The sequence below is a fragment of the Balaenoptera musculus genome, chromosome 13 (genome assembly GCF_009873245.2).
Source record: "Balaenoptera musculus isolate JJ_BM4_2016_0621 chromosome 13, mBalMus1.pri.v3, whole genome shotgun sequence".
Classification (NCBI taxonomy): domain Eukaryota; kingdom Metazoa; phylum Chordata; class Mammalia; order Artiodactyla; family Balaenopteridae; genus Balaenoptera; species Balaenoptera musculus.
In genome coordinates, this window is record NC_045797.1 from 67,939,330 (window position 1) to 67,960,639 (window position 21,310).

The 21,310-nt window shown below is 51.7% G+C and overlaps 1 protein-coding gene across 1 annotated transcript in view; it reads right to left on the bottom strand.

The window, feature by feature from the left end:
- The window catches only part of PLB1 (phospholipase B1), a 125,356-nt gene that overhangs the window by 19,935 nt on the left and 84,111 nt on the right, over positions 1-21,310 (bottom strand). Inside the window, exons 34-47 of the mRNA XM_036872583.1 lie at positions 20,816-20,859; positions 20,219-20,327; positions 18,822-18,873; positions 18,011-18,091; positions 17,376-17,441; positions 16,140-16,240; positions 15,081-15,162; positions 14,303-14,407; positions 13,156-13,251; positions 12,526-12,597; positions 6,394-6,459; positions 3,187-3,247; positions 2,559-2,617; positions 225-292 (exon numbers count right to left, since the gene is read on the bottom strand). Coding sequence (XP_036728478.1) covers positions 225-292; positions 2,559-2,617; positions 3,187-3,247; positions 6,394-6,459; positions 12,526-12,597; positions 13,156-13,251; positions 14,303-14,407; positions 15,081-15,162; positions 16,140-16,240; positions 17,376-17,441; positions 18,011-18,091; positions 18,822-18,873; positions 20,219-20,327; positions 20,816-20,859 — 1,062 coding nt within the window. The remainder of the gene's footprint in view (positions 1-224; positions 293-2,558; positions 2,618-3,186; positions 3,248-6,393; positions 6,460-12,525; positions 12,598-13,155; positions 13,252-14,302; positions 14,408-15,080; positions 15,163-16,139; positions 16,241-17,375; positions 17,442-18,010; positions 18,092-18,821; positions 18,874-20,218; positions 20,328-20,815; positions 20,860-21,310) is intronic.

Here is a 21,310-nt window from a genome sequence, read left to right on the forward strand (position 1 = left end):
TTGTTAAAATCACAGGCCATCATATTTCTGAGTCAGAACCAGAGACTCTGCCCTGGGGCAGGATTCCCATCCCCCTTAGGAATAACAGAAGCAGCAGGGCATCGCCTTGCATCTCAGCACCGGGCCGAGTACCCGGCCTCATCTCTGGAGGGGTGACCGGGAAACACGCCACCCACGATTCTGTGGGGGCGTCATCAACAGAGGTGAGTGGAGAGCACCCTCACCTCCACGAGAGTCCCCTCCAGGATGTGGGGAGGTCACTGGAGTTGCTGGGTCGGGCTCCCACCGCTGTCTGAAAGGCAAAGAGAAGGCTCTAGAGCTGGGCTGGGTCAGGTGCAGGCTGGGGGCACTGGGGAGGGGCCCTCTTGCCCTGGTGTAGCAGCTGGGACCTGGATTTACCTTTTCTGGAAGTGGTACCAGCTTTTCCCCAGGCCACTTAATCTCGGAGTCGTCCTGACTTCCCAGTCTTCCACACGCAACTGGTAACCAAGTTGTGGAAGAAGCAAGATTCTTCCTCCCCAACCTCTCTGGCTTCCATCCCTTTCTTCGTGTTCCCTTTGCCATATTTCCAGGTGAGACTCTCATCTCCTCACCATGGACAGCTCTGGCCTCCACCTGACCCCACGGTCTCCAGTGTCTCTTCCCATCTCACGGGGCTGCCCACCTGCTCTGCCAAGCACACCTGTTCCTTCGCGCCTCCCCCTGACTCTGACCTTTCAGCGGGTCTCTCTTACTCACAGGGTCAGGGCCAAACCCCTTCACCAACATTCTGAGCTCACCATGACCTGGTTTCCACTTTCCTTTCCTTGTTCACCCCCTCCTTTCCTGTCCACGCAAACCTTCAGGTCTAAACAAGTTGATCTGAAGCATGAGGGGCTTGGACCGGCCTACTACCAGCCACTCCATCCTTTCTGGGAATGCTAAAGTTCCTCCTTTCCAGCCATTAAGTCTCCAGTTCATTCTCTCACACCTTTGTCAATAGCTGCCTCCTCCATAACGCTTTTTCTAAAGGCCCTGTTTTTTAAATTAATTTTTATTGGAGTACAGTTGCTTTCTTTTTTTTTTTTTTAATTTTTATTTTATTGATTTCTGGCTGTGTTGGGTCTTCGTTTCTGTGCGAGGGCTTTCTCTAGTTGTGGCAAGCGGGGGCCACTCTTCATCGCGGTGCGCGGGCCTCTCACTATTGCGGCCTCTCTTGTTGCGGAGCACAGGCTCCAGACGCGCAGGCTCAGTAACTGTGGCTCACGAGCCCAGTTGCTCCGCGGCATGTGGGATCTTCCCAGACCAGGGCTCGAACCCGTGTCCCCTGCATTGGCAGGCAGACTCTCAACCACTGCGCCACCAGGGAAGGCCTACAGTTGCTTTCTAAAGGCCCTATCTTAAAAAAAGAGAATATTCCTCTTTGAAAATTACAAAAGTAATATACATTCACTATAACCAGTGAAGTGATACAAAGATGATTTAATTAATAATTTACCCCTACTTTAATAACCTTACCTCCTGCTACAGGTTCTATACCCCCTCCTCACCCCCTACCCTCATATACACACTACCAGAATCAATTAATGGTTAAGAGCCTGGTGTGTATCCTTCCTTCCACAGCTTTCCCCACGTTCATAGCAAAATTAAAACACACTCACACACATATGGAGAAGTTGTTCTTCACTGAAATGAATACCTGATTTCACAAGTCCTGTTTGTCCCCTATATGATTACGTACCTCCTTCTGTGTAAGTTTTTTTTATTTCCCCAGCTGGACAAGTTTCTAGAGGGTTAAGACTACATCACATACTTATTTTCCCTCTGAATTGCTAGCAGAGTGTCTCACACACAGACAATAGCTAAGTAGTTGGCCAATACAATTCCTTTAGTGACACTGTGCTATGTGCAGGTATTGGGCCCCCTCTGCCCCCAAGAACACATCTTTAAATGGGGTGAGCGAGTGCTGGGCAGTGTGTGAGTAAGACCCACCACCCTAGGAGTCTGGGTGAAGAAGATGAGTTCCCTGGTAAAGGCAGGCAGACTTGGATAAGTACCTTAACACAGGGGTCCCCAATCCCCAGGCCTCAGACCAGTATTGGTCCGAAGTCTGTTAGGAGCTGGGCCGCACAGCAGGACGTGAGCGGTGGGCAAGCGAGCGAAGCTTCGTCTGCGATTCCCCACCGCTACTCATCGCTCACATTACCACCTGAACCCATCCCCTGCCCCCCTCCCCTGTCCGTGGAAAAACTGTCTTCCACGAAACCTGTCCCTGGTGCCAGAAAGGTTGGGGACCGCTGCCTTAACGCACGCAGATGAAATGCTTGGGAACAGTGGGGAAGGGGGATGGACGGCTTCTAGCAGGGGATGGAGGGGAGGCCCCGTGGAAGAGGTGGTATTTGAGCCGGGCTGTGGAAGGGTGGAGGGGAGGGCATTCTAGATTGCCTGGTGGTGTTTTGTGGCTGCCTGGCTATGTTTCATTGCTGGACACAGGTATGTTCTCAGCTAAGTGCTGCACACAGAGCTGACGTGGAGGAAGAGCGGATTCCGCACAGGGCCCGGCCCGGCTCAGCACTCACAGTCAGCGAGTCACCCAGGGCAGCCACCGCTTTGATGTCCGCTGGTCGGAGCTCATGGACTAGGGAGACAGGAAGAAAGATGGATGGTCAGTGGAGGTCTTGCTCTGAAACTATTAACTTGACTAGGAGTCTGAGATTCTGTTCTTATCCCACAGGTTCCCATTAAACTTATTTCCAGCCTAAGGCTTTAGAAAATTTGTATTTTCCATCTATTCAGAGCAAGTAAGGCACTGAAGGTAATGGGGCTTGATGGCTCTTATCCATCCTGAGAGGAGCCCAGTTCACACTGGAGTGGTCCAGGAAAGTTCCAGCTGGGTGGGGGGGCGGGTGGGTCATGAGCACAGGTAGAGAGGACCCCAATCCCTGACTATACCTACCTCACTGGGCAGGGAGGTCTGAAAGGCTGCCATTGGGACTAAGCCGAGAGGAGAAGTGTGGTCTGTGGAGAGCCTGGGAGCCCAGCAGCGCTGCAGCCTAGCTTGTCATGGGCTACCCGGGATCAAGGTCTGCACTGCATGGGAATCAGCAAGACCTGCTCAAGGCTCCAAGGTGTGTTTGTAGGTTCTCCCAACAACCTGACACTTAGCCAGGCCCTTGACTGAAGGCCCTTGATGATGTTTATACTCACCTGACGTGGGGACACTGTTGGAAGGATTCCACTCCTCACACAGGAAGTCACTGCCCCAGTTCTAAATCAACAGGAGGAAAGACACAACGCCCGACACTCACTGTGCAGGAAGGTTAGCTTCAGCCCAGGAAGAACTAGCTAAGGAATTCTTGGTGGAGGCTGGAGTTATGTTACTGTAGGGGATCGTGTGAGGCTAGAGCTGTGAGTTGTGGATGGAGTGAGAGGGGAATCAGAGAGGAGAAAATAGGTCTCTCCCCACCCGCCATGCACAAAACACATGATGTGTGGACACACTCATGCACACCCACACTCTTTCCCACCTCAACTTATCTACACCCTTAAATGGAGCCCACAGTCATCCAGAGCAGGAGAGAAAACAGTGAAGGTGTGCAACAGGTGGTCTCCCAAAGGAACACAGACTTGGATGCCTAATAAGAGGTTCCATGTGGGTTTTGGTGGTGTCGTTTAACATGAAACTAATGGACACTAATTATAGTGCTAGGACCAAAACAATAATTACAATATATTTAGGACAGTAACGTGAAATTTTTACAATTGCAAAGTTTCTGGTTTCTGCATATCATTTCTGAATATGTGCATATCATTTCTTTTGGCGTATTTAACTTAATAGCCAACGAATTCCTTGTATGTATATAAATTAACATCTATAACCTGGATACCTTCAGTCCAATTCTCTTGTCTCTGGAATATAAGGCACACTTGCCAGGCGCTGGAGGAGGGGATGGGGAGGGAAGCAGAGGGCGCAGAAGTTGGGGGAGAGATAGAGTCCCTTCCCTAGTGCCGACGCTTGCACGTGCCCAGAGGGGCCTGAGGGACAAGCCCAGTAGGGCTGAGTGCACAGTAGGGCTCCACACACAGGTGCTGTCCGGTTGACTGATTCTCTAGGCATGTGGTTGCCAAAGGCTTTGGAAGCTTGTCTCTTTCATTTGGTCAGATGATGAGGAAGACATGCCTTGTTAAAACACTCCTCTCACAAGGGAGCAAAAATGAAACTTCCTTTAAATATTAGTTGCTTAATCTGATGTAATTTAGTTTATTCCAAGGAACTGCTCAATTCATCACCCGGATGGAGTCCTTCTTCTGTGTGGGAGTTCTACTGAAATCAAGAACACGTTTGTGTGCAGATGACAAATATCCGGGGAAGATGCAATTTAAAAAAATTCTATAGCCGTGAGCACTTTAGAAACATCTCAGAGAACTGGTGAGCCAGAGGCAAGCCCATCCCATGCAGATGAACAGACCCAGGTTGGAACTGGAGCGCTCTCGTCTGTCCCAAGGGAAGAACTGTACTTGGCACCCTACGCCAGCGCACCCGGATCCCCTGTGGGTCTTGTTAAATGCAGATCCTGAGACAGCAGGACTGGGGTGCTGCCTAAGACTCTGCATTTCTAACAAGTTCTCAAGTAATATTGGTGTTGCCTGTCTGGGGCTAATTTAAATAGCAAGGTATTTTAAAAAGAGAAACAAATCCCACCACTTTCTAGGCCTGGGTTTTTAACTCTTCCAGCAACAGAAGCAAAGATACATGAGACTAAGATCCAAGAGGACAGAATCAGAACCACTGTGTTCACCAGTGTATACCCAGCACTTTGCACAGTGCCTGTGCCATTTAGGCATCCAATAAATATATGCATGTTAGATAAATCAATCAATGCCCAACTGACAAGATGTAGCTGACATTTTAATTCTAATGGATTTTGCCAGTGGTTGGCCTGGGACAAGCCTCTGTTGGGCTAACATGAACCTGAGAGAATTCAGAGAGGCTGGACAGTGGCATTACCACAGGGCTTGTATCCCAGTGCTTAGCATCTAACGGTTCTTCAATAATTTCAGGTAAGTTAGTCTCAGTGCTTCAGCTGGCTTATAAAAGGTCTTTCCTCAATCACTCCTGCTGCTCCCGAATCCATTTTCCACGCTAGTCAGGGAGTCTTTAAAAAGGTGAAATAGATTACATCACCTGCTCCTAGAATCTCCGACAGTTTCCCACAGCACTCCACCTGAAGTCCAACCTTCTTTCTTAGGGATTCAGATTCTGTGTGATGGGTCCCTCAATCACCCCTCTGGTCTCATGACCTACCCTCTACCTCATTCACATGCCCACAGCCACACTGACTTCTTTCTCTCATCAAATACACCCAACTCAGCCCCACTTCTGAGCCTTTGCACTCCCTGGTCCTGCCAGGGACTCTGGCTCTGGCTCTCCAGATAGCCGGCGTCTTTTCATCATACACAGCCCAGCTCGAATCTCTCCTCCTCAGAGAGGCCTGACGTGGTCTGCACAGCCCATCAGAACATGCCACCCTCCCTGCGCCATCTCACTTTCCCGCATCACCTTCCCCAGAGCTGTCTTCACTATCTGAAATGATTGTGCTTAGCTGTCTACTGGATGCCTCCTCCGGTAGATTGTAAGCTCCATGAGGGGTGCGACCCATCTGTCTGGTCCACTGCTCTATCTTCCTGAAATCAGTGTCTGACACATAGTAGCTGCCCAGTCTGGAATGACCTCTAACTCCTGAGGGCAGGACCACGCGGACACTTCTCTGAACGCCCTCCGGCCCCTCGCACAAGACTGGACAAACCATAGGTGCTCATCCGACACTGGTGGTTGATCCCTCGATCTGGTGGCCGACACACGTGGTCTGGACCAGGCCAGTCCTGCAAGGCCTGGTGTGGTTCAGGATCCTTCAGGCCATCTTTGCAGTAGCTGTCCCTAAAGCCATGGGCCCTGAATCCTCAGAGCTAGAATGATTGACTTGAACGAAACAAGCCCTGGAGACCCACCTGCCTATGTGTCAGCTTCCTGTTGGGCCCAGCCCCCGGAAATGAGGTTCTTCCCACTCAACTACAGGAAATTGACAGTGCATCATACCCACCGCCTCCCCCTCATCTCTTCTTGAAAGGCTGAGCTGCCTGATCAGAAATGATGTTTGTGCAAAGGTCAAAGAAAACTGATCCATAGGCGCTTCCTCTAGTTGGTTGCTGACATCAGGTAAACACTTGAGAACATGTTAGGACAATCCTGGGACTTTGTGGTTCAGGAGCCTTTTCTTCACATTCCAATTTCCAGTATGTAAGAGGGGTACGTTTCTGCTTAAGCTAACTCTCTGAAACCCACACCACGCCCCAAGTCGCCGGGAGGTGGAAATGGTTTGTCCCTGAGAGAGGCAGACGTGCGTCAGCGGTTACCTCAATGGATGGCTTGGTGGGGTATGTGTAGTTACTATTCCGGGGAGTTCTCAGGAAGGGTTCATCCTAAGAGAGAAAAGAAACCACAGGGAGAGGTTATCTGACAGCCTGGAAGATTGCTTAGGAAACATTAAATACTAACAATCCTGTCCTGTAGATTTATTTAACATGATCTTCTGCATTTAAATAGAAAGAACCGTACAAACATAATTTCATTCATTCCCTAGAGGGTTTTACAGAACAGCTTTGACAAGGGATGCACAATAAAATGCCTAAAAAGGGTTCCATACATGTTCTATTCAGGGTTCTGCGCTTTTGTTTTCACCCTGACAATTGAACATCTCCCTAATCCTCAGAACGATTTTCTTTCCTTTGTCATTTCTCTGGCAAGAGATTCACATTATAGCACTTTTCTCTTCACCAAAAAGTGTTATGATCATCAATGTATTTTAATGTCTGTTGCTATTATTATTATTTTGCCTCCTTTGACTGATGTATCTTACCCCTTCGGGTTGGCTTCACATACTCTGGTTGTGTTTTTTTCTCGTGAAACAGCCTCTTCATTCCCTGCTCGCCTATTTATTTCACAATCAGTTTCACACATGCCCAGTCAAGAATCCAGGTCTATTCAGTTGTGGGTGATAAGTTAGTCGAAGAAGGAAGTAGACAAAGGAGAAATGGGGGAAAGCAGGTAATGAGAAAATGTGAAAATGACAGTGAAGCAATAAGAAGTTCATAAGCCAGAGATCAGGCCAAACAGCCCAGGGCTGTCAACACCTTCACAAGGCGTGCTGAGTGGGGTAGAAGGGCCATGGTCTGAAAATTTGGGAATAACATGGGAGTAAGTAGGAAGAACCAGAATGTTGGAGAAGAGGTCATTGGAGATCCGAACCAGCGGTTGAAAGCTGACTGCCCATCTGCTCTATTTTGGCCTGAAAGGTGCTTAGAAAGGAAGAGGAGGAAGAGAAGGGAGAGGAGAGAAGACCACGACTCTGAATGCTTCCAGAAGAGGTGTGTGCCCTTCAGTTCTGGCCCTACCACCTCCTCTTGTCCCAGACCTGATTCCACCCACACAATCGTGTTCCTGCCTGGCACTGCATCTGAGTTTGCAACCCCTGAATGCCCCCGCTTTACAGATGAGGCGCAACTGAGGGGCAGAGTGGAGGAGGGACCTGCTCCAGGTGGAGAGCAGGCAGTGAGTGCAGAGCTGGGCCCGACCCGTCAAGCCTGCTGACCAGCAATGGCCTCCTTCCATTCCTCACGGGGAATTCCTACTGATCACGGGGATCAGGTCCGAGAAAGCCCCTGCTGGTCAGACAGAGGGATGAGGAAGAGAAGGTCTTAGCAGTCACCTTGGAGGATGAAATCTATGCACATAAAAGCCCTAGCCCTCAGCACAGAACTTGGCTCCCTGGGCAGTGCACGTCTCTCCTAACCTCTGAGTCTCGGCATTCCTAGCTGAAACACGATTCAGAGGAGTACTCAGGGCCAAGGGCAGGAAGTGTGCCCTGGACCATCTGCAACACTGCAAGGAGACAGAGCTTACGATGGCACGTCGCCCCGGCTAACGAGGCTTGTCTCTGGCCAAAGCTATTCAGTGTCCCCTGAGCTTCACCATCAGACGAGGGCACTCTGGGAGCATCCTATAAATAAATGACCCACCTTTGTAGAGCCCCATGTGTTCAGAGCTCTGTTCTAGGTGCCAGAATGAGGGGAGGATACAGAGGCTTACAACCCAGTCAGGCAGAGAACATGAGAAGCATAGCGAAGCATCAGAGGATAGTGTGTCCAGTAAGTGCAGTAATTGCTGAGGAACGGTTGCAAGAGCTGCGGATGTGTGGTCCTCAAAGACGAGACTCACTGGGAGCGGGGTCACTCGTTATCGTTCTCTCCCCACTTCACGGGAGCCCCAATTGGGCACAGGGCCCGGGGGCTGGAGCTAGTCTCAGAGTGGCTACCACAGGAAGAACCGGAGGGCAAAGACGCCCCCTGCCCTTCCAGACATGCTTAAAATCAAACTGGAGAGTCTATTTTATCACATGATCCAATGGTAGAGGGAGGGGCCAGAGAGGGGAGACTGAACTAAGGCATCAGGGAGACACTGGAATGCGGTGGGGAGTGAGGCCAGAACAGGAACAATGAGAACAGGTCCAGGACAGTGGCGGACAGGCGGCCTGGGTGCCCTGGGCCTGTTTTAGTCACCGTTGACTGCACTGTGTGTGCATGAGTCAGACTGGGTTAAAGGCCTGGAGCTGAGCAGAGGGAAGAGGGAGTCCATTTAGCCTGCTGGCTCTCCTAGGCTAGGTTGATAACACCAGTAAGTAGAAAGCTGAGCCTATTGAAGGCCAGCACAAGGAAATGGTCTCCTAGCTAGAGCTGCGCAAAGATGGTGTGGCCTGCCGGTGGGCACAGCCCAGACAGCCACCTGATGTGAGTCAGCAACGTGAGTCAGCGGCTTCGGGAAAAGGTCATGTTCATCTTGGCAGTGTTACTAGGTGTAAAGTTCCGTGAAGGAGAGCTGGTCTTCTGTTCTGTGCTGCTCGGACCAAACCAGGTGTGTACTGTCAGGGCCGGGCACCAACTTAAGGGGGGGCCACGTTCCAAGGAGACATACCTACTACATGAGGCAGGGTTTGGAACACTTGTCTGCGATAAATAGTTGAGGAAACTGAGGAGAAGACCCAGGGGAGGGTGGTAGTGGTAGAAGAGAGGAGGACATAACAGCAGTACATGGAACACCCTCTGACATTTCTGTCCCATCCCATCCCATCCTCCCATATTATTATCCCATCCTCCCACCACATCCCATCCTCCCATCCTATCCCATACCATCATCCCATCCCAAACACGACCTACTAGGCTGATTTTACAACTTGTTAACAGGTAGCCACTTGGCTGTTAGAAAAGCACTGCCTTGAGAGTGTGGAAGTTTAAGCAGAGGCCATAGCCTCTAGTTGCCTTGGGAGGGATGTGGTAGAATAATTCAATTATTATATGAGAGATTGCCTCAACAGGACTCCAAGGCCCTCCGCACTGAGATCCTAAGGTTATAAAATTCTCTGTTGCTTTATGATGGGAAGCATCAGGTGACCTTTAACACACAAAGGGATGAGGACCTGAACTGGGGTGGTGGCAGTGGGAACGGAAAGGGTGCCAGCGGGAAAAGCACTAGGAAGAATCCTATCAGATAGTGTGCCTGACGTTTCACACCTGCAGAGCTCTGACAGCCACAACAATATGGACAGAAATAGGAAGTCCTAAGGATCAGAGAGTTTGGGAAGACAACTATTTCATTCCTATTTTGACATTGTTACTCAAACATTATTTTTTGAATGAATATGTTGAGTTTGAGATGATGAGGAGGTCAGGGCAGGAATGGGAGATTTAGAAGTCCAAAGCATTCAAAAGATAATAGACCCCATATGTAATTCAAAATAGAAACACTGCTAAACAATAAAGTAAGTATAAGGGAATCCAACAAACCTCAGCTTTTTCTCAAGATGAAAGACTGGATGAAATATCACTTGAAATTATTTCAGTTTGTCTCTCCGTGTTTCCCCCTGGTTCCCCCATTTTGTGGGTACCCTGATCATATATTTAATCTGCCTTCTGGGTAAGCTTACACCATAGAGGGCAACCAAGGGGGAAAGATCTCTTAAGGGTTAGAAATAGAGCTCAAGTTTGGGGAAAACAGTAAGAAATGACGACACAGGTTGGGGGATCCTAGGCAAAGAAATTTAACGGGAAACCCTGGAAATGGACAGATCTCAGAGTGAGGGGACCTAAAGAAAGAGAAAAGAGAATAGGGCTGAGACATGGAAGTTGGAGAATGTCCACATTTTCAATGCTGGGAGAAAGGAAGGAGGGTCATTAAAAGAGATGAGAGGGGGCAGAAAGACAGAACAATCAAGGTGGTTTTACATCCGCAAATGCAAGGAGGAATAAATTCACGGAGGAGGCGGCTAACTCTGACAAACGCTTCTAGAGAGGGCAAGAAAAATAAGAGCTGAAAAAGGACTCTGCTCATCTTTGGCTGATTTCTTCAAAGCTTGAGGAGGAGCCACAGCCAGCTGCCCTGGGTTAGGGAAGGAGTGGGCAGAGGCCGTGAAGGCAGGAAGGGGACAACAGTCACAGCCCACAGAGCAACTGATCAAAAGTTGGCCATAAAATCCTGTGTCCAACCTTGAAATCTAACAGAAATCCACGGAATACTGTTAAGTGCCCGACCTGGCTGGGCAGAATGCACTTGCAGTTGACTGGGGCTGGGGGAGGAGCAGGCAGGAAGCTGAGAGAGCTCCCCAATGCTTGCGTCCGTCCCTGCCCCCTCCTCCCTGCTGGGTCCTCCCTGTTGCCTCTATGTTTAGACTCAGCTAGGATTAAAATATGTGCTGCCTGGCCCCTGTCAGCTCACACTGAGTTGCTGGTGGACTTTTATATAGCTCCAAGGCACATGGGAGGGAGCAGATGGGACCTGAGGAATGCAGAATTCTATGTTGCCTGGTGCGGTGAAGTTGGGCTGGCCAACAGATGGATCCTTTTGGAATGTGCTCTGGGGTTGCCTGGCAACCGCTTCTCCCAGGCTGGGCTTCTACGGTTCCAGGAGGCTGGATTTGCTCTCCTCTGCTCACCAATGGCTCAGTCAGGTTCTGTCCAGGAGGAGGAGCGGAGCCCAATGTGGCTTGAGATTCTGGGTGAAGCAGCAGCCTTTTGGGGCTCCTTGCCTGGTCTGGGACTTTGAAGCCTATGGTGACAGGGCTCTACCTGCCCCAGTGCCTAGGCTCCAACCTGGTACTTAACAGATATTTGTGAGGAGGAGAGCAAATGACGGCTCCCTGGAATGGGTTGTTATTACTTTTACTATTTAATGGAAGGGGAATTGGCAGATTGGAGAGGGTTTTCCATGGCTGATGTTCAGTACGGCCATATGGGTTGTTAAAATATTGAAATACTTACCCCCGTATGGCTTACAGCCACTGCTCTGCTCCCCGAATGCCCCCACTACCCAGATTGCCTGGCCCCTCCCCTAGAACTCACTGTACATGGATCTAGCAATTAAAGGGTTTACACCTGGCACAGAAGGGCCCTCTAGGACCTTGCCCACATTGCACTGATTATTACCTCTTTTGACCATCTCCTTTGCTCCAAGCCCTGGACCCAGCATCTGAGCCCTCTGCTACCACCGCCTTCACTCCTGCATCCCTTCTTCCCACCCTCCTGATGAAGCTGATGGTACACAAGGCTGAGCCTGGGCCTGAGACTGGGGAGGGGAAGGCAGCAGACAGGGAGGGGTATACCAGGCAGGGCTGCCCACCGTCTCTGGAGCCCTGGCAGACACACGGGGGAGCTGCAGGTCCTCTCCCTGCTCAGCTGGGGGGGGTGCGAGAGGGCGAAGCAGCCCGACCCAGGTGGGAAACCCAGCCTCCCAGACTGGGTCAGCCTCTCCTGCTTTTATTGCCTCTGAGGGCTCTCTGGCCTCAGCCTTATTTGGTTAAAGAGCCATAAGGCAGGGGCTAGAAGAGGGAGCTGAAGGCAATGGGCACGTGAACCTGCCCCACCCCTGGGCCTGAAATCAGGTTTAACAACCACTTAGATCTTCCTCCTTAAAAGGAGCCCAGCCAGCCTCACCCCAGTCATGGCAAGGCCGGGCCTGCTTGTCCCTCCCCCACCCAGCTCCAGGGCTCTCCTCTCTGACCCTTTCCCTGCCGGACATTCCCCATCCAGGCTCGACGACCACTAACCACAGCTTCTGAGCCCAGCTGGCTTCTTGCTAGGCCTCCAACCTGCAGCCAGACCTTCCCATCTGCCCCGCATGCCGCCGCTGAAATGAGTGGTCTTGCCACCTTCCGGCTTCTTAACGCCGCTTCTCAAGACTCCACATCTGTCACCCTGCTCCTCTCCCTCTACTGGGCCCAGGCCTCCTCTGCCACCTGCCTCTCCCAAAGACACAGGTGCTTCTGTACCCTCTTCTACCCTCTCTGTTCTCCTCCACTTCCCTCCATCCTCCGAAGTCCATCCGCTCCCAGTCAGGGGGCAAGATGGGCAAAGGGGAAGCTGTGGTGCGGGGTGAAGGGGATGGGTGGGGTCTGAGCTCTGGGTTTCCGGACAGCAGCACAGCGGGCCCTCCCTCATTACCTGATCAGGGCAGGGGAGGGGTATATCTGCCGTCAGGTCCAGGGTATCCGTTTTCTTTCCTAGTGGTTCAAGCTGATTGAGGAAGAAAAGAGAGACATGCGTGTACTAATTTGTTTCCACTGAAGTGAACATTCCCTGGCAGGGCATCCTGCAGTGGGGAAAGCTCAGAATTTGATTTCAGGGGGTCTGGCTTCTACTCCTGGCACTGCCAGTTGCCAGCTGTGGGATATTGGGCAAGTTTCTTAGCTTCTGTAGGATTCAGCTTCCTCATAAACTCCTAAGACTTTTCTTGCAGGGCTGTTGAGAAGCTTAAATGAGATAACACGGCTTAAGCTGCCTAGAACAGCTGCTGACACATAGAAAATATTGAATAAACGTGAGGGTCTGCCTTGCATTCATGTAAAGAGTCCCGCACCGCAGTTCAAAGCCCACAAGAGGGGAGGCGGTTGATCCTGGAATCGTAAGGACTCCGTATTTTCAGTTCTATACAGACTTCCACAGATGCGCCGGCCACTGCTCCTCTGTATCTTGCTTGCAAAGGGAGGCCAGGAACAAGCTCCATTCTAGGGGGCCTGGTGCTTTGCTCTAGACTAGAACCCCAGAGAACCAGGGACATCCCACTTATTTTACCATATTGACCCAAAGGGCTCTGGAGAGCTGGGAGTGGAATTTCTGATTTGGATGGAGGCAGTCTGGGGCGAAGAAGGACACATCCGGGCGCCCATCCTGAAGGAGAGAAACAGACGTCCTTAAGATCCCGTTGGTGCAGAGGGTGGATAGTGGGCCACAGCTGGTGGGCCTGACCCCTGGGGTTGACCTCTCAATGCTCTCCTCCCCCGAGGGTGCTCCCAGCCTGTGGCTTCCTAAGGCCCTGCTCACCTCGAGAGGGAGATCAGAGCAGTCCCACAGATCAATAGCCTTGAGTGACCCCAAACCCCTAATCTGCTTTCTGGTCCCACAATTCCCCTTATTTAATTAAAAAAGTGCTCTATGTATTTTTAGGCACGTGTATGTAACCCATGCCACGGTTGAGGGAATGAGATCCTAGTCCCTGAGGAAGTCTTGGTCAGCCAGCTGGGAAAAGCTACTTCCCAGCCCTTGGCCAGCTGGTCCCAGCGACTTTGGTGGGGAGAAGAGGCCAAGCCTTGGGGCAGGCCTGGGCAAAGCCTAGGTGCCCAAAGCTTCCTCTGGCTTCCCTCCAGGTAGGCCAGGCCCTTGGGATGGAGGCCCAGGTAAAGAGAACTGAGTCCCCATCCTGGTCCATTCACAGAGCTCTCCTGCTCAGAGTGGAAGTGTCAAGTGGAGAGCAGAGCCAGGGGTGGAAACGGTACCCTCCGTTATAACTGCAGTGTTGGCTGTGGGGCAGAAAGTGAATAAGTCTGGAATTGGACATGTTCAAATCTCACCTCTGTCCCTGATTTCCTGTATGATTTTAGGGAAGATGCTTCAAGTCTCTGAGCCTCTGTTATGTGGGGATGATAAAACTCACCTCAAAAGGCAGTTGTGAAGATTTGATGCATGGTGAGCACAGTGCCTGGCACATAGTAGGTGCTCAATAAAATGGAGGCTGTGATGAGTAGTAATGAGAACATCTCACGTGGGGCTGCCTCTGGGAATGCAGCGCTGATGTTCGGGGAAGCTGTACCCACCAGACCAGCAGCTGGAGATCTGCCCGGGTCTACCCCATTTATTCTCACTCTCACGGCAGCACTTGGCATTTCTGCCTTGAATTTTCTCCTCCCTTTGGCAGCCCTGTCAGGGAGGGCAGGGAGCCTACCGCCAGGATGGGGAGCCGGATGTTGTAGAAGAAGGGCTGCAGCACCACGGAGAAGTCCTCCCGCGTGTCGTAGCGACCTGACTCCACCAGCTCACGCATGCTGTTCTGGGGACACACGCATGGGTGCCTTCTGCACGGGCCCTGGGGCTCCAGGTGCCCATTGGGGCAGGGGTGGGGGTGGGTGGGTAGTGTCTTTGTCCCCGTCTCCCTCAACAGGTGGGCTGACTCAGTTCTTCCCGTGAGAACACAGACACACCTGATGGTAAATCTCTTTCCAGAGTATTGGATATGGGTTGTGCCACCTTTTGGTTTTGGTTTTAAGTGGACCGCAAGTTCTGAAGGGCTGGGCAGGAAGTCCCACAAGGAACAGAAAAACCTAGGGAGAGTCTCCAGAGGGCCCCCAGGTTCGGGACCTGCAACCTCCCCATTCATGCGTGGCCTGCCTGTTGGGGAGGTGGGAGGTTGCGGGGACAGCTGGGCCTCCAGGGTGCAGTGGAGGGAAAGGTAGTCCGATGGGGCACCTAGGGCCGCCGCCCTCTTCAGGCCAAGTGTCAGGGCTGAGTCACCAAGGACAGCTCAGCCATGAGGACTCTGCCACCTGGGTTCCTTGGGGATGACTCCAACTGGGGTGCCTGAGACAACGTCAGCCAGGAAGTGGCCTGGAGGGCGATGTTACCCCTCAAAGCCTGAACAGCTTTTCCCTTCCCCGTGTGCCTCCCCCGGGGGGCTCTGGACTGGCGTGCTCATCGAGGGGGAGGAGAGACCTTCTTGGTCTTACCTGGTAGGCTCGGGTGACGGCCTCCAACCTGGCCAGCTCTTGGGAGCTCTCCCGCAGGGTCAGAACGCAGTTACACAAAATGCTGCACAGAGAGGGGGAGGCAGGAGGACCCAGAGCAGAAGCTTCGGTCAGAGACTGCTGCGTGGGGCGGGGAGAGGCGCTCACTGGAGCCCTGGCTTAGGAGGCTCTGCTCAGGGCAGGTTTCAGGCCTGACAGGGGAATGCACAAAGTCCCGAGGGTGCATGGACGGGCACCCCCTCACGTTAACAGAGTACAAGTGTTGGACCACAGGCCCTGGGCCTGCAGCAAATCACGCTGAACACGTGAATTTAGACAATGAAAAGCCAATGTTCAGCATTTATAAATAAAGTACAAGTGCATGCTCTGGCACTGGAGCTGGTATTTCGGGGCCCCCGATGCTCATGCCTCAGACACCTCCTGAGTTCACACTAGTGCCCCACTGTGTCCCCTTTTGTTTTTTTTATGGATTATTTCACATCCATAAAATACACTTAATGTTAACAAAGATATCTCTAGAGCGCTCAGAATAGTACCTGGTGCACAGCAAAATTTACAAAGTATTTGTTAAATGAGTATATGGATATATAATGTAGGAAGAATAATAAAACACACACCTTGCACCTCTCACGCAGCTTAAGAAACAAAACACTCCCAACTGGAAGTTCCCTGTGTCCTTCCCCAATTCTCTCCTTCCCCACAAAGGTAAGTGAATCTTGGGGACCGTTCCCTTGCTTTCCGTTACGCGTCCACCACCTGTGGACACATCCCTATATGTTGCTCTTTCTCACAGGCTCGGCTGCACCGCCTCTGAGAACTAGCGTTTGTCCCAGCCCTGACCTCTTCCCCGTGGCTTCCCCGTATCCCAGAGGTTCTCGCTGGCACCCTGAGGCTGGTAAGCGGGGGCCCTGGCTCCAACTTCCCAGAAGGAGGTGGTCCTGGCACAGACCCCTTTACAGACTTGCACACATGGACGGACCAAGTCACAGAGACCCCGAGGAGTCCCCACCGCATGAGCCAGACCAGCAAGCACCCGCCTACCTGGCCTGCTGCACCGGGCACTTGTCGGGGTTCCCCAGGAACACGTGTCGCATGACGCGGGGGCTCATGAAGTCCACGAGGTTGACCAGCGCCCGGGGTACCTACGGGAGAGGCTTCAGATGAGAGAGGGGCTGAGGGGCTTCTTTCACAAGCTGCCTTAGGGCCCCAAGAAGTGGGATCTGGCTCCGGGGTCCCTGAGTTGGGTTCTGGGAGGTGTCGACACCAAGGTGACCACCTAGGGCCCTTGAGGCTGTGCCACCCACATTGGCAACAGCGTGAATGGGCCTCCTGGAGTGGGACAACATGGCAGACCCGAGTCTAAATGCTGAGGGCTCAGCTCGTTCAGCCATCAGTGAGTGAACCCAAATCCGTTAGCTTTCTTTTTTTTTGGTATTATTTTTTTTAATCTTTTCTTAAAATTTATCTATTTATTTATTTATTTTTGGCTGCGTTGGGTCCTTGTTGCTGCCATGGGCTTTCTCTAGTTGCGGTGAGCGGGGGCTACTCTTCGTTGCAGTGCACGGGCTTCTCATTGTGGTGGCTTCTCTTGTTGCAGAGCATGGGCTCTAGGTGCACGGGCTTCAGTAGTTGTGGCACGTGGGCTCAGTAGTTGTGGTGCATGGGCTTAGCTGCTCCGTGGCATGTGGGATCTTCCTGGACCAGGGCTTGAACCCGTGTCTTCCGCACTGGCAGGTGGATTCTTAACCGCTGCGCCACCAGGGAAGCCCCAAATCCGTTAGCTTTCAATTTGGTGAGGTAGGTGCCCTGTTTGCCAGGACATTAGCCCTTGACTGTCTCCTTCCAGCCCGACCCGGGCTAACTCTGCTGAGCAGGCCCAGAGTCTTGGCAACCCATAGAGGCATCTGGTAGTCAGAGCGCCCCCTCCTGGGCAGCTGGAAAGGCTTGTCCATGCCAGGGGGTGGAGAGACCAGAGAGGCGCCTACTGTAGACACCCCCTGCCACTCAGAGAGTGGTGCCCGGCCTGGGAGCCGCCCAGCTGTCTCCACCAGGGAATGTCCCCGGTAGAGGTGGGGGGACTGCCTTCCCTTCTTCAAGCCTGAGACCCTCGGGGCTGATTCCAAATAGAATGAGGCTTCCTTGGGGGGAAGCCCCAAACTCTGGAAAGGGCAGGAGCCCCCATGTCCTTGTCTGTCTCCTTCAGGGGAGGGGGCATTTCACCCTCTTCCCCCCCAACACGCTTGAGCTGTGTCCAGCTTGTGGGAGCCCGCCACCCACCTCTCTGTGCAGGATGTCCAGGGCATTTCGGAGATGGTCATAAAAGTTGGCTGCAGAATACAGATTCTAGGAAGAGACAGGATGGAGAAGAGGAGCTGGTTAGGGGGAGAGGGCAGCCTCCCCAACCGGCTCCTGACCCAAGGCCTCGTTCTCCCTTGGCCTCCAACCGTGACCAGCTCGTCATGTCAGAATCTGAGATGAACAGTTGGCTACTCGCTGTTGCCGAAGATGGGCCAGACAGAACACTGGAGCCTTCAGCCAGAGCTTTAGCTCAGGAGCAGAATGTGTCTAGTACCCCTTTCACGGGCTTGGGCTTTACTGCTTCTTCTCTTTCTGGATTCTCAGGAGTTGTAAGAAACGGGAATAGAAGCACTGTATATCTGCCACTTGCTGCCTCACGCCAGCTGGGACATGGGGGTGGAGCCAGAAACGCGAGGGTTCGGGGGGGCAAGAAGTGTGTGTGTGCACGTGTGTGCACGTGTGTGAATTGCCTGTGTGTGCACGCACACACACACACACACACAGGTGTAGGTGGACAATCCTAGGGTTGATTCTAGGGACTGTTCTCAAATAGCATCTCCAAGGCTTACAGGTCAAATCAAGGGCGATGAGTAGGTCTGGCCCGCCCGCATTACCGAATCCGTGCAGTAGTCACATAAGTCACTGCCTCCAATCAGCACCGTGATGACCTTCCAGTCCTCGTGGAAATTTACTCTCTATACAGAGGGAGGAAAATGCCTGATGATTTCCAATAAACAAAAACACCACAGCTCTAGGAAATTCATTCAACCCTCGAAAACTTCCTTGCCCTCTTGAAATAACAGCATCAGAATCTCAGAGCTGACAGAAACTTCAGAGGTTTGTTATAGACCACAGATTCTTAGCATCAGGAGGGATTTTCAAGGTCATTGTGATCAGCAACAAACCTCCCCCCAGCTGACGTAATCTCCTCCAGAGGGCCTTCGACAGGGGCTGCCCTACTGCTGCTTGAATGCCTCTAGTGACAGGGGGCTCACTGGTTTCATGGCAGACAATTCCATTTGGGGCCTTTAGTGGGTCAGAAAGTTAGTGTTTAAAAATAACCATAGGGCTTCATTGGTGACACAGTGGTTAAGAATCCGCCTGCCAATGCAAAGGACACAGGTTCGAGCCCTGGTCTGGGAAGATCCCACATGCTGCGGAGCAACGAAGCCTTTGCGCCACAACTACTGAGCCTGCGCTCTAGAGCCCGCGAGCCACAACTACTGAAGCCCATGCGCCTAGAGCCCGTGCTCCGCAACAAGAGAAGCCACTGCCATGAGAATCCCACGCACGGCAAAGAAGAGTAGCCCCCGCTCACCGCAACTAGAAAAAGTGGGCACGCAGCAACGAAGACCCGACACAGCCAAAAAGAAAAAAAAAGAAAAAAAGAAAAGCAATGTAAAAGTAACCATAAATCTGACTCACATGGTCATCTTTCATCTTCTGTATCAGAGTCTGGACTTGGCTTGAAAGTTCCCTGAGGAGGAGAGGAAATCAGTCCTGTGAGGAACAGTGCCCAGACCTTTCATCCTAAAGGGCCTGAACTAGAGGTTTCTATGGCATTAACCCCTCCCCCCCACCATGAGCTGGCAGAGACCCTGAGTCTCAGGACAGGAAGCTACTTGCCTCTTCTGGAGAGTTCTTACAACAAATTACCGTTTGCAAAGCCAGTCGTGTGTTTGTCCTAAAGCAATAGTCAAGGGTACTGACAATTATATTTGTTACGCATGGTCTCCTTTCTAGGACTCCACATGCCAAGGGTCTTTAAGGATTCCATGCTAGGAAACCGTTCATCTCCTTTGGAGGACTGGTGTAGATTCTGAAATCAGATCTAGGAAAGTTTTGGCATGCTTCCTCTTTTTACCCTGGCTGCCGGGAAGCTGAGAGTTTGACGCTTAGGCACAAGAATCGTAAAAAGGCTCATACTGACACAGTTGCTTCTTCCCCTCCTCCCCCCACCAGTGGCTGTGATTTTTCTCTCTTATGTATAAGTTGTGTCATTTTTGGTAAACTTAGCTAAATGTTTCTTTTAGAAAGAGGTGGGGGAATAAATATACACCATACAAATACCTGGGTTTAGAATTCATGGAAAGACTAGACCTCAGGCATCCCCAGCTCCTCACTAGTTTAGGTCCCTGTTATCGTGTGAGATGGATCCACAGAATGGTGATCTCCTGGCACCTGGTGGTGGGTCCATCTGTCCCCAGCTGTTTCTATCACTAAGAAGGGTCTTCCCAGGCTGGGCCAGGAGCAAGGAGATCCAGGTGGCCGAGGCTTCTAGGGGCAGGGTGAGGGGCCTCCTTGGACGATCAATCTGGGAGGCGGAGCAGTTGGCTTCTCAGCTGCGCTTCCTGTAGCTCCACAGCAGGAGTAGGGACAGGACGTGACTTATTGCCCCTCTAAGCAGCCTCTAAGGCTGGAGATTCTGGCTTGCCCATCCATTTGGTTGGTACTCCCTGATCTTTTGGGGGAAGGGCCACTTGTGAGGTGCTGTAGAGAGTACCATGATGCCATGGTAAGTTTTAAAAATTGGCTAAGGTGGGTCAGTTAGTTGCATGATTAGAACATGCTGCACAGGAAAGCAAGGCCGGGAGTTCAGGCTCTAGGAGCATGGCCTCTGTCCAAGATCCAGCCCTGCAGCCTCCCTGCGGCCTTGGTCACGGTGCAGCCACAGAAGAGAGCGGCCCAGAACTTCTCAAATCATTGCTGCAAATGGATAAATGTCCCCCTGGCACTCAGAGGTCAGAATTACAACCTTAAAGGGGACTACATGCCTCCCACTCCCTACCCGACAGGCCCCCTCCCCTCCCCAAATGCCATACCTAGTCTTTGTTCCAGGAACAGCCTGATTGAGGAAGGCATTTGTGTCACTGGCGTTGCCTGTGCCCACCGCATAGCCTGTGAGATTTCCGTTAAACTTCCGAAGGATATCTGGAAGGGGAAGGGTGCGCAGGACACAGAGGGCTTAGGATGGAAGGCAGAGTGTGCTCCTGAGAGGAGGTGGGGCCTCAAATGACTTGATGACAGGCTGGGCCAAGACAACAAGAGCCTCTCAGGCTTTCTTTCCTGTCTTTCTTTTCTTAAAACTTACAGTGCAGCAAATACTCACTGTCCCATTTGACTATCTCCACACTCTCTGGGCCACTTGAGGAGATCTGAAGCTCACAATGTTTGGTAACTTGGCCCAGGTCACCTGGCCAGCACACAGAAGGGTCAGGGCTTGAACCCAGGTCTCCGGAATCCAAACACAGAGTTTATTCCACCCTCTTCAGCCACCTGTCACAGGCCTCTCCTCTCATTTCAATGACAGTCCATAAGGAAGATGTTATTCCCTCCTTTCTTAGCTGAGAGGCACTTTCAGGGAGCCTGGGGGTCAGATGGACCCAGAGGACAACCTCAAGCCACCGGTGGTTACTTACTCGGTAAGGTGGTCACCTTCTCCAGGTAGCTGTCCCCTCCTGAACTGTAGAGAGTGAGCAAAGCCAATGAGAGAGATTGAATCAATACATAGGCTTTACAAAAAAGTGCTCCCAGCTTTTAACAATGCCCATGCCATCAGTACCTGTCAGATGTGCCAGAGACATCTCTTTGTGTTTGAGGGATTCTGAGAATATTTGAATTCCCCGAGGAGTTGGTTCCCCCAAATTCAGGATTTGAAGCTGAAAGAGGGCTGCTTCTTTTCTTCAGCAAACCAGGAGGGAGCGCACTTAGCTGAGTATATACTATGAGCTCAGCCATGAACCAGGTGCTCTACGTTAGTTATCTCACATCTCCAAACAAGCTTGTGATGAAGATGAACTGTCTGCATTTTACAGAGTAGGAAGCTGAGGCACACAGGGGTTAATCAACTTTCTAAAGGAAACTAAAAACCATAAAGGTAACTAAAAACCAGCTTGAGCTGGAAACCTTTAGAA